At 52.9% G+C, this 12,477-nt stretch overlaps 4 protein-coding genes across 4 annotated transcripts; 3 read left to right on the top strand and 1 right to left on the bottom strand.

Annotated features, from left to right (window-relative positions):
- Positions 1–3,622: 3,622 nt before the first annotated feature.
- Positions 3,623–4,384, bottom strand: J4E93_006037 (uncharacterized protein; the record flags this gene model as incomplete). Its single annotated transcript, XM_049343955.1, has 1 exon — positions 3,623–4,384. One exon carries the CDS (start codon positions 4,382–4,384, stop codon positions 3,623–3,625), a length of 762 nt encoding a protein of 253 aa, XP_049199188.1.
- An 828-nt stretch (positions 4,385–5,212) lies between these two features.
- Positions 5,213–5,649, top strand: RPS30A (ribosomal protein S30A; the record flags this gene model as incomplete). Its single annotated transcript, XM_049343954.1, has 4 exons — positions 5,213–5,221; positions 5,258–5,264; positions 5,317–5,324; positions 5,470–5,649. The coding sequence occupies 4 exons, from the start codon at positions 5,213–5,215 to the stop codon at positions 5,647–5,649; spliced, it is 204 nt and encodes a 67-aa protein (XP_049199187.1).
- Positions 5,650–6,374: 725 nt separating this feature from the next.
- Positions 6,375–6,925, top strand: J4E93_006035 (uncharacterized protein; the record flags this gene model as incomplete). Its single annotated transcript, XM_049343953.1, has 3 exons — positions 6,375–6,398; positions 6,448–6,805; positions 6,855–6,925. The coding sequence occupies 3 exons, from the start codon at positions 6,375–6,377 to the stop codon at positions 6,923–6,925; spliced, it is 453 nt and encodes a 150-aa protein (XP_049199186.1).
- Positions 6,926–7,636: 711 nt separating this feature from the next.
- J4E93_006034 (uncharacterized protein) lies at positions 7,637–12,073 on the top strand (the record flags this gene model as incomplete). The annotated part of the gene is made up of 5 exons (XM_049343952.1): positions 7,637–7,944; positions 7,993–9,624; positions 9,716–10,659; positions 10,710–11,044; positions 11,108–12,073. 5 exons carry the CDS (start codon positions 7,637–7,639, stop codon positions 12,071–12,073), a joined length of 4,185 nt encoding a protein of 1,394 aa, XP_049199185.1.
- Positions 12,074–12,477: the final 404 nt, after the last annotated feature.

Below are 12,477 nucleotides of genomic sequence, written 5' to 3'. Positions count from 1 at the left end.
CGAGCTGTACACGCAAGCACGGCGCAGCAGACACGTGGTGTTGACGCAAGCTTGATGCGATGCGGCGTTATGCGATTTGTGTCTGGGGAAAGAGCCGACTGCTTTGGAGCTGTGCTTCGGTGAGGTCTGGCGTAGTGCAGGGAGACGGTGCAGAAAGAAAGGGGCGTAGGCGCCATCTAGCGGTAGAACTGTGTATAGCGTGGACGAGGTAGAAGACAAGGATGAAGTGACCGAGACATAGTGAGGATGGTGCAGGTAGATGCAGGTAGCTCGCGACAGTGCATGCCAGACGAAGAGACCCATATCCAGTATCTGATGCCCGGAAGCAGTCCATGGTCATCGATCAGTGTGATTATAACGTAGTCCTTCGACTTGTATGGTCTGATGATGCAACAGAGCACTTTCGTATCAGTTCCCTCAATCTACCATGTATTACATTGTAATAATGTGGTCATTCAAGTCCTCTTTTGAGGCCATTTCATAACTGCATCTCTTCTGTAAAGGCTGTTGCGCATAAGTTTCAGTGAGCATATCTAAATGTTGTTCAAGCATATGCGATTGGTGCGGCCAGATCTGGGAAGTAAACATAGGGCAGAGAAACGGGAGCGTAGGCGCCATATAGCGGAAGAAATGTGCACCGCGTGCATATCGACCAGGCAAAACATGTGTTCCGACTGACCAGGGCGCAGTGAGGGATGGTAGTACCTGCATGGGAAAGATGCAGTTATACACAAGCTACCTTCCAGCCTATCGTCTCGTTCGTCTATACGAGAGCATGATGAGAACAGACCAGACACTCCTCATTCACTACCTTTGTTGGAAAACATGCACAGCCCATCGTCCCGCATTCAGTGCCAATACCAATATCGGTCTCATCTCGATTGAACTCACTTCCCCCTCCACAAACGTTCTACCCCAGCTCATACAGCTCCTGCGGACTTTCCAACTGATCCAGAACATCGACGTGTAGCACCAAATATCCCTCATCTCTGCCGTCGAGTGCATCGTGTGGCACAAAACTTGCCAAAATCCTACGGCTTTCTGGTATGTCAGCGAAGCTAGTCCGGTTGTTGGGTGGACCAGAGTCGCCGTGAATCAGACTCCATTTGGGCTCTTGGTCGATCTCTTGGGCCATCGCATAGTATTTCGACCGTTGACGGGTCTCTTGCAAAATCTGTACCATCCTATGGATTCTCTCTTGCTCGATCGTGAGGTCGTCGTCAAATTCGTCCGCCGAATAGATAACCTTGCACGTATATCGCCCGACATGTTGCAGCTCGATATTGAATAAGATTAGTACATGATTAAAGTATTCGTGACCGACCAGCAGTATTGCGCCGCGCCGACAGTCGAGAGGCAATGTGTACGTTCGTTTGGAGTCCATCCTCCTGTTTTGAGAGTGAGCATTAGCACTACAGTAGGCTTCATTGAACAACACTCGAGTGTCTTTGCTGAGAACTATCTGAAGAGGCCGTCGCTTTTCTACTCTGATGCTCGGCTCCTGGCTCATGAACATGACTGTGGGTTTGCGCTCCTCGACTTTCATAGTCATCAAAGGTCCGATGGAGCGAGCATCGCGGGCGTACCGATTTGTCCCTGGTGGCCCAAGGCGCACAACAGGTAGAGCAGTCCGTGTGTCATAGTAGCCGCAATGCAGATAAGCTAATCCGTAGGGGTCTTCGCCCTGGTGAACAACGGGAAGCTCGATCCTCAAGCCTTTGTTCGTCATTGAGTAAGGACTCTGGAGATCATCATCAAGACTCGGCATCAAATTGCTGGCCCCTCGAAACTTGGATGGATGTGTAGCCAAAGGCCCACAGAGATCATTCCTGGTGCTTTCGAAATCGAGCTGCCAAGCAAAGAGTGTTTGGTCGTCAGACTGCTTCATGATTTCTTCCTGACTGAAATGAGCGGGAGACAACAAAGAACCAAAGACATTTTCATCCTACCTGCAGGCGGCGAAATGCCTTGTTGCCCTCTCCATATAGCAGTGGCATGTTGACACCAAACAGTCCCAGAAGGCAATATGCCAAGTCCTCCGTCCTGGTCGTCTCGCGTTCAGATGCCCAAGACATACGCTGTGCAACACTACACTTCGAGACGTCCCCACCAAGTAGTATGTACTTCTCAATACCGGTTCTTCGCACAATCAAATCAAGCAAAGTGGATTTGTCGCCAATCATGCTCCAACCCGATGTCCCAGCCGCAAAGAAAATGATCTCGGATGGGGCTATCAGCTCTTGTAGCGTCCATCCTCGTGTCCACCACATGCTTCTCATTACACGCGCGATAGGTTCCAGGGCCTGCAAAAAGAAAGTATTTCTACGCGACCATCCAGTTCCACTAACACTGTATTCGGAGCCAACAGTCGCCCAGGCCCCGTCCGCGTCTTCTGCTCGGTATGTTGGCCAAGTATGTACGTCGGCCAAGTAGGCGTAGCAAACTATAGATCGTTGATACCAAGCATACATTGAATTGATGGCCTCGGACAGTTCCGCGCTCGACGATTTATCGATACAGCACGTGTCCACCCACACGTACTCTATCAGATCTTCCAATGCTCGTTCGCAACATTGCTGTATCTTCTTGAAACCAGACTTCCTTTTAGTGGCGGCCGCCCGCATTTTGAGCTCCTGGTCCTCAGTAGATCGCACCCCTTTTCCTTTGGCAGTTACCCGATCGCTCATCTCTTGATAGGTGACTTCTTCACCCTCCCATCGATGCGACAGGATAGCATATGGTGGTATGGAAGAGCCTTCGAACTCGTGGAACGTCATGTCGACCGCACGGAGTAGGCGCATGTTGTCGTTGGTTCCCGCGCGGAGTCTTTGGTTGACAACGGTGCGTTGTGTGCGAACCCAGTCGTTGAAGCGATCGTCAGTATCGCCAGTAATGCAGAATTTGCCAAAGGTGAATTGTAGCGCAACATCGTCAGAGCGGCTGAGAAGTGGCGAGGCTAGGCCAACAAGCCGTGGGGGCGGGGAGCTGCAGGAGCTGTTCCACCATCGCGAGGCGGCTGGCCATCAAGACCTCGCTTTCGAGATATTCTGAAGACGAGTAACTTGGGCCATGATAGAGGTGCCAATGCAGAGAACAGGTGGTGGCCTCCGCTAGAGGTTAGGTACTTCGTCTGTCATCATAGCGTGTGCATTATATGGAGGAAGGAGCGTTGCGCTGCGGACTCAGCTTGATGGGATCTCGGCGCTCCAACACTTGGCGACTTCACGCACCAACTTCTTATCGACGCCGCAGAGATACCGCAGACCCGGCGGAACAATGCGCACATCTATGTGCATCAAAGGAAGAAAACTTTGCTAGTCTCGGGAGTTTCATTCACATGAGAGCTATACAAAGCTTCGAATAGCGGGTGGTTCGAACAGTTATCTAAAGGAAATTGAGTTTCGTATCTCAATATGGTCTTGCTGCACATGCAAGTAGCTAGAGTCAGCTAAAGGTAGCGCATCAATACCCGTCGTGATAGTCGGAACTGATATCATATAGAAGAGCACCAGAAGTCATGGTCTGCACCCCACAGTGTATGATGAAGTCCAGCTAAATCACCCTACATGATCCACATGTGAAGGTGCTAAGCAACATCATGCACCGTCTCTCTTAAATAAATCTAGAGCTCGAACACTCCGTCTTCTTGCTGGCCCATTCCGAACCAGTTTCCGAGGGTGTTCCACGCACTCTGCTTCTCTCCAGGGAGCTGAACGCCATCAATCTCCTCCTGAGTAACGCTGTACCATTCGTCCTTGGGGATCCATCCAATGTACGCACGGTCTCCGAAGCCTCCGATCCAGTATATCTCCTCGACAACGAGACGCACCCACTTGCTCTCGTGAATGCTATTGCCTGGCAGCCACCACGCAGCATCCGGGTGCTTCTTGACATAGCAAGCCGTCACACCCAGCTTCTTGACAGCATCCATATCAATGTCCTCGAGACGGCCGACGAGCGAGAAGCGAGGGAGCGATGCTGGGCTGCGCCACTTGTTGTCCTGGGGGTGCCATCGCATGCTCAGGGTGATGTTGGAGCCGGCGTCTACGTTCTTGAAGGAGGTCGCGATGGTGATGGCGAGGATGGTCGGGTTGCCTGTGTCGGACTCGCAGTCACCGAAGTAGTCCATCAGGCCTATGGGCGCGCCGCCGACATCCGAGGGTCGTTGCTCAGTGGTGTGAGAGTCTGGGAAGACGGTAGATAACGTGCCGATGTTCTCTAGGCGCATGATCCTGCGAGCTTGAACGGCAGACTCGTGGACCGTTGGAATCTTGAAGCTGGTTCCATCGCTGGAGGACGGGTTCGCGAAGAAGTGCTGTGGTGATGGCAGGTTGGACGCTGTGGTGACGGAGATAAGGCCTGCGAGGGCAGCTTGGAGACGCATCTTGCTACTGCTTGTATCTGAATGATATAGAGATACAGTAAGGTGTTTCGAGAGCTAGATCGCTACAGTGAAGCGTCAGTGAAGTTGGTGGCTGATGGCAAACAGCGACGCGTCCGAGCGAAGCTACGGGACGCATCATGCGACACCCAACCGTGGCGGGGATCTCCGACTAGGGTAAAGGTAAAGTCTATTGCGTATGGCATGACCGTGTCGGGCACATAGATGGCTCATCCATAAGCATCTAGACACAGCATTATCGCGATGCTTGATAGTGGCTTGAGGGGCATTGGGGAAGTCGGCGTGTCTGATCTGTTATCCGTTGTACTTGTTGATGGGTCGCATTATCTTATCTGATCATCTCTGGTAGATGTGGAGGCGAGATTCCCATTCATCGGACATCCAGACATAGCGACCTAATAGATGACGATTTCCGCACCAGCATAGCTATCTAAATGCGCTCTGCTTATTCATTTCCTACGGGAAGTGACTATAGTGAATGCACAGTGGCCGTTCGGCTGAGCTCAATGCTCACAGCTCGATGCACTAGCGCTACACGTGATCTCGGCTAATCCGGTGAGCCGCCGTCCACAGCCCTGGAGTCATTTTGACCCTCTCGTCGCCGCCCAGTCATCGAACACCCAACGACCGCAACCTGTACGTATTTCGCCCGCCCCTACGACTGCACCTGCATCAAAAGCGAAGCCTTGCGAAACCAAGACTTTCAACTCGCACCCAACATCCGAAACCCCAGAGGTACACCGCTAATCGGACTTTGCCACCACACAGACAACTTCGAACGACTCATCACACCCATCAACAACCGCCAATATGGGAAAGGTTCACGGATCCCTCGCCCGTGCCGGAAAGGTCAAGTCTCAAAGTAAGTTTGGGCTCATGTGGAACGAATGCGAATGTCTGCTAACAATGCATAGCCCCCAAGGTAAGCTTCACCCATCGATACACCCGCGCCTCCAACCGATAGCGACACGTTACACCACGACCACGATCACGCGACGCCCGAGGAGAAGGACTGATTGATTGTGGATGTTATGTGGATATGGACAGCCGACTGACGCGCTACACAGGTTGAGCCCCAGGAGAAGAAGAAGACCCCCAAGGGCCGCGCCAAGAAGAGGCTCACATACACCCGCCGTTTCGTGAACGTCACCATGACCGGTGGCAAGCGCAAGGTCAGTAGAGATCGCGTATCTGCACAATGGGCAAGAGCTGAAACGTCCCAGATGAACCCTAACCCAACCTCATAAGCCAACCACGAGAGGAAGGGCGAACGAAACGAGCACTATGAGCTAGAGAATACGGTCATGAATTCGGTTTCTTCAGGAAGGCTATGACTCTGGATCAGAGGGAAGTGGGAATCACGGACGTCGCCACGGCACGTTCCTCAGCAGCAGCATGATCCCACACTTTGGGATGATGGGGGCATATTCATGGCGTACATGTACATTCTGCTTTTTGCACAGCTGCATCACGAATTCTAGCTGCTTGTGTTCCCAACTGATCATCTTGAATTGCGCGCTATGTGTTGCACCGTATCGTGTTCGCTGACTCCCCATGCTTGTCTCTGACATACGATGCTGTGTTTCGCTCATATAACGGCGTCCCAACCTTGATGTGACAGCTTAGTTCACATCTTCGAATTGGCACCATCATAGCATCTTGGTCGCATTCAAAAGCGGACAAGCCCGTCCAGCTTGTAAAAAACCCGTCATCAACAGCGAAGCAACCTCGGTAGGCTTGCCTTCATCCAGATCTATAAGCTAAGAGCTTTCTAAGCTCTGCATTGTCTGTCTTTAGTCCAATCCTCGAGTGCTGCATCGTAGATCTCTTAAGATCATACTGCGGTGGGAACGGCAGGTCCAAGCGGCGATCTACGTCACACCCGAACCTCACTCCACTTGAGCTGTCAGAGCACCAACACCTCCATTTGCAGAGCATCAACAGTGCAACACCAACAACAACAACAGCAAACATGTTCAAGCGATTCTTCGGAGAGGTGAGCCTTCTAGAATTGGCTCCCAGCATCACCTGCTAATACCATCCAGCACGGTGCAAAGAACGTCGTGACACTCTTCCACGCGCCTTCGAACCAAGCCTCCACTCGCGTCCTCACCCTCCTCAAACAAGCCAACGCACAATCCGTTGCGCATGCGACTGAAGACCAAGCCAGCTCCCACAAAGCGCAGGACAAGGCCGAGCGCACAGAGTTCGAGCTTGATGTCACAGAAGCCCCACCGACAACCGACCAGCTCAAGAACATTTTGGACTACTTGGGCGGATCAGGCGCGGCAGGCAAGGTTATAAGCGGGGCGGAGAACGAGACTGATGCCATGAGGAGGCTGAAGGCGGACGGAAGCGCGTTCCAGAGACCGCTTGTCGTGGACTGGAATCAGGGAAAAGCTGGTATGTATCCGCAAAGGAAACAAGAGGCTACTCGCGCTAACCCTGGTAGTCGCTGGAGAGAATGAGAGCGAGATCATGAAGCTGATACGGTCGGTACCGAAGGAGACAGAGAAGGTGTAGAGCGTGGAGAGATGTGATCTGTATTATACCCACTCCACTCAGCCTGTGATTCCGGATACTACACACTGGAAAGTACTATTGGCCTGCGAGATTGCCTCTCGACTCGGTATGTCTCAAGGCCTTACCGCTCGGTAGCTTGGGAAGAGACGTTTTGCTAGGCAGCCAGTGGCTGCATCGGCGGTGAGACACTGATGCAAATGAATGCAAATGCAAAAGAAATCCCAGCAAAAGCCTCTTTCAGCATATCGTAACGTAAGTGTTGTAATTCTCTACTGCGCGCGTGCTTCTGCTTTCATCCTCTCAGAATCCTTTGTGACTACTTCTTTTCTGTCTCTGTTCCTCTCCAGTCACCCAGCATTTTACTATGTCAATGTCACGCCAAATCTATACACTGCGACCAATAGCGTGGGCGGAAGAGCGGCGCGCGGAGATTTCGAGCGTTGGTCACTCACGCTCACCTCCTCTTTCTAGCAGCGCCAAGACTTGTTGCTCCTTCCACCTGAAGCAGCGACGAACTTTTGTTCGTTGTGCTACCCTCGCGCTTGTTACAAATCTCTCAGGTACTCTCCACCTCGCGTTCTCCATCGCAGTTGCTAGTTTCTACCGGCATTCGGCGCCGCTCAAGACCTTCCCCTGCTGCAGACACCACCTCCAGTTGTCCCACGCTTGCTCACTCGCACCTCCCTTATCGAGCCAGTAGTGAGTTCAGCCATGTCGGATACTGCCCAGCCACCGGGCACTCCGCCTACTGCTGCAGACACGCCGACCGCAATAACTGCAGACGAGCAGCCTGCGTCCCCCACCGATATGAACAACACTGTCGTCGACCCAATCAACCATGCAACTAGAGACCCCAAGTTCAGTCCGGGAGTCGGCCAGGCCTTCTTTTCTACCGAACTTGGTACCCGCGCTCCCCGTTCACTAGGTCCAATTCGTGCGCCCGTCATCGCACGTAGCGTCCAAGGTCCTGCGGCTGTGGTGCAAGCAGCGACCCACTGGCAAGTAAAGTACAAGAACCAGTGAGTAGATTGCCCCGCCCTACTCGAGCCCTATGCTGACTCAACTAGGTGTCTCTGCATTCTACCCTCACAGGGGTGGACCGTGGAAGACCTGTGGGATGCCGAAGATGTCCACATCGAGGGCAGGAAATTCTGCGAAGAGATGTTGATCTTCATCTCCCGAAACACCTACTACGCGGCGAACCGATTCGCTAAGGATTGGGCGCTCGCGCATCCAGATCGAGTCGACTTTATCGGGCTTCAGATGGGCAACGTCTACGACATCAACGATCCGCTTGCCATCGTCGACCAGATCTTCGTGTTCGGCGAGCCTCTTGGGTTCCCTCGTGTGTTCCTCTGGCACGTCGCTCATATTCTGATTACAACCTGGATCGAGATGAACAAGGCGACTAACGAGACACTGCGCGAGAGCCTGACGCCACAAGCACGCACTTGGGGTCAACAGTCCACCAATGAAGCAACCCAGCCTTCGTCCACCCTTGTCGAGATGTCTACAGACAATAAAGGCAGTAAGAAAAACCGCAAGATAACACGATCTCGACCCAGCAAACTGACCACACCGGCAGAGCCTTCGCCCGCCGTCGATAAGCCAGACCATGTCGCGAATGTGTCTTCCGGAGTACCAAACCAGCCTAACGTGCGCTATGCTCCTCCACGCATCCCGTCGCAGGGTCTCGTTCAGACTGGAGGCCATCCTGCTCCATTGAGGAGCGGCGATATGGGTGTTCCGGCGGGACCCTCGAGACCGTCGCCCAACATGCACGCGCTATCCTTGAATATTCCAAAATCCAATCGTAACATGAACTCCGGATCCTACGTTCAGCAACACGGCTGGGTTGAGAACAATAACCGCACTGCGTATGGTCCATACCCACGACAGCCTTCTGGCGCTATGCTTGCCATGCAGTCGCCTCACTTCCTACCCCCGCAAATGGCACCGGGCCAACATATCGCTCAGCCAATGATGTCGGGTGTAGTTCCGTATGTTCAGGTGGTCCATCATGGCTTTGCTCTCCAGCATCCCGACCCTGGCCTGATGTCTCGAGCACAACTCAACTACCAGCAGAACATGATGCAAGCTCAGCCAATGGGCCCTATATTCACGCAGCAGCCACACAGCCAGCACGTCTCGATGGGCGACATGACCAACAACATGATGCTTCAACACCAGGATCCTCGTGCACCGGTGCCCCGTCGTTCCAATCCACCGCGCAACCCCCAAGAGCTCTACGACCCTTACGGTGGCAACAACCCTAAGTTCAACGGTGCCCCGGGACACAACAACATAGGTCGGAAGGGTGGTAACAACGGCTTCGCCACTCAGTCTGGTCGTGGCCGGAAAGTGTCCAACCCAGGCGGGCGGGAGTCATATAACAGGTCCAACGCTGATTACAACGGCAACGTGCCATCCGGCGGACCTCGATATGCCGACTACAACAATCGACGTCGCCCATCGGAAGACGACCCGGCTATCACTGGCGACTCCGTCTCTGGCTGCGGTCATACATGGATTGGACCCAAGAACCAGACCGTCACCGAGCTTTGGATCGGGGATTTGTTGCCCGAAACCGGCGAGTCTGAAATTGCACAAATGTTCAAGCAGACGGTCGGCATTAGCCCCATCGCGGTCTCCTTGAAGGGCAACAAGATCGGCGCAAGTTCTTTTCATGCCTTTGCTACGTAAGTCCACTCGCCGTTGGCTCTGTGGATCCGCTGACACATCTAGATTCGTATCAACTGCAGATGCCAGCGTAGCCTTGGGTATTAATAGGTTTAATCCTCAAGTACGTGGAGTCCGTCCCGTTGTGACGGTACCAAGGCGTTTCTACCAGAGGGATTCACTATCGAGTTCAAGCTATTTCGATCAGTCACATACTGGGCGTGATGCTTCACGCATGTTGATCCAGAAAGACGATAAGCCTGTCACTGATGTAGAGTCAAATGCACCTACAGAGAGCGCCAAGGCATCGTACTCTCCCCAGGATGCTAGAAGCGGCCTGTTGAAGAAGCCATCCCCGCAGTCGGACGTTCCTAGCTATCCAGAGACAGGAGACGTCAAGCTCGAGATGCCCAAACGTCAGCAGAAGTCTCCTACAAAGAAGAACAAGGGTAAAGGTAGGCGCGAATCAGCAGTCAAGAACACTGATGCAGCCGATGAGAACACGAAAGCTGCTGGGAAGCTGAACTCCGATGGCCCAGCTGTCGCGAAAGAGGAAGAGACCGGCACAGAGTCTACCAAAACCATCACTGAACCTACGAAGCCAGCGACTGTCGATGGGCCTACTTCTTCGGCTAAAGAACATAAGTCCTCTCCCTCCGAATCTACATCAGCGATAGACCAGCCAGAAAATGTAGCCGACGTCTCTACCGTACTGCCACCCAAGGATTCGGAGACCCTGGAGGCAGGACAAGACGCCAAGACAACACAGAAAGAGCGTGACACTGACGTCCCTCTCAACTTCGCGGGCGCCCTTGCCAAGAATCTAGCGACTACATCTGACGCTACTCCCATCGCTAAGGATAGTGAGAACACAGGTGGTGGGCCTTCGAGTTCAACTCCGATAGAATCGTCTGCGCATTTAGCAGACAACGACGTCTCGGACGATGAGGCCAAGAACGACACTAGCTTCCATTCTGCGCCAGAAATCCAGCCTGAGTCTGTGCCAGCGCAGCCGCAACCAGGGCTCCAGGACGAGGCGATGATTACGAACCATGGTACTGCGACCCCAACCCAATTCTCATATAAAACGTCTGACAGTACATAGAAACCACAAAATCGCCGTCTATACCTACCGAGACCAGCCTGGATGAATTTCCACAACTGATCACCCCGCGCAATACTACTCAGTCTGATCCAACTGTAGCTGCGCCGCCAAAAGAAGATACCGCCCCTCAGCTTCCAGCGTCGGACAGTACACAAGATCCTACAACAACCTCTACTGCTCAAGGAAACGAAGAAATGTCAACAGCTGCAGAGACCTCACCCGTCAATGCGACCAAGAAAGCTGGTGCTCAGCAGATGCAGTCGCTCCACCCGTTCGCGAAGAGCAACAAGTCTCAGGCTAAACGAGAAAAGGAGGCTAGAAAGAAGCAGCAGAAGGTGAGTCTTGAATGTACGAAAAAACATGAAACATATGCTGACTTTGGTTTTTCACTTCTACAGAAAGAAGATGCTGATCGGGTCGCTAAGGCGAAGGCCGATAAGGCCATATCCTCGCAAAAGCCCAACGACGCTCCCTCCGCTCAGCGTGAGACTGGGTCTCTAGGAGACTCTGTGAACTCCTCTGGAGCTACAGATACAGTTGCTAAACCAGAAGCGGCCAACTCAAAGTCTGGCGGTGATAGCACCACAGGAAACAAGAAGTCCAAAGGCAAGGCAAAGATGCAGCCAGCTGGTGCCAGCTCTGCCGATGGCGAAGACAAGGCTGTTGCCGAATCGGAGAATGGTAAACCCAATGGTAATATCAACGATTCCAAGGATGTCTCTTCAGTAACTCACCAGGCGGAAAAGATGGAGGCCTACCTCGCCGCGCCAGCCAACCAGGGATCTTCGGGAGACTTTGGGGTAACCCCAGTTCCTGAACCGACACCCTCAACCCCGCCGTTTGTCCCTTCAATTACCCCAAAAGCACAAGGCCCTTCCCATAAGATGCCGGCCCAGGAAGTAAATGATCCCCATAACCTCACTTCCAATCAACACACTCACGTTCCAGGTCACTCTCGCCGCTCTTCCGCTTCCACGCTAGTCGGAGAAGAGCGAGTGCTACCGTCTGCTCTTACCCCTCCTGCCCCTACCCACCCGGACTCCTCGCGAACCGTCTCTCCTGATGAAGCACCCCAACTCGACGCCACCCCGACTGTAGCACCCAAGAAGAAAAAGAAGAAACCAAAGAAGAAGAAGACCGCAGCCGTCCTCCCTTCAGTTGATCCCGATCCACCCATCGACGGGGACTATCATAGCTATGATCCTTTTTCGTCCCAAATGAGCCACATAGATGCCATTCGTCGGGCTAACAAGTACGATACTACCTCTTTCTATGCGGTTATAAACGCGCGAATGGAGAGGGATGCTGAAGAGAGCAGAAGGGCTGCTCGAACCCTTGCGGATCTGAATGAACACGCTAGCTGAGGAACGAAAAGACGCTGGCCTATTGTCCATGACGTGTACGTTTCACTCAACCCTCAAGCGCGATGTAGCTAATTGTGTTCACAGCTTGAAATGACCGTTCAGGTCGATGCTTGATGGATAGACGTGCCTGGCGATGGACTTTAAGAGGCTGGAGCTTGGGAGAGGGATGATCATGGCTTTCGATTGCTTGTTATCCTCATTCTCTCATGGTGTACCGTGGATGAGGCTAATAACCACATCCCACACCGCAAAGGCTGGTATGGTTCGCTCTTCATCTGCTGGAGACGAAAGGAGAACATAGAAACTTTCACTTGTATGCATGATTTCGCGTGATTTATGCTTTGACTTGTTGCGCACCCCTCATTTATGGAAAAACACTCGACACCCTAGAGCCAACGTTGACG

This window comes from Alternaria ventricosa (genome assembly GCF_023758065.1).
Source record: "Alternaria ventricosa strain BMP 2768 chromosome Unknown scaffold_9, whole genome shotgun sequence".
NCBI lineage: Eukaryota > Fungi > Ascomycota > Dothideomycetes > Pleosporales > Pleosporaceae > Alternaria > Alternaria ventricosa.
Note: the sequence above shows the minus strand (reverse complement) of the source record. Positions and strands in the feature narration are given on the sequence as shown.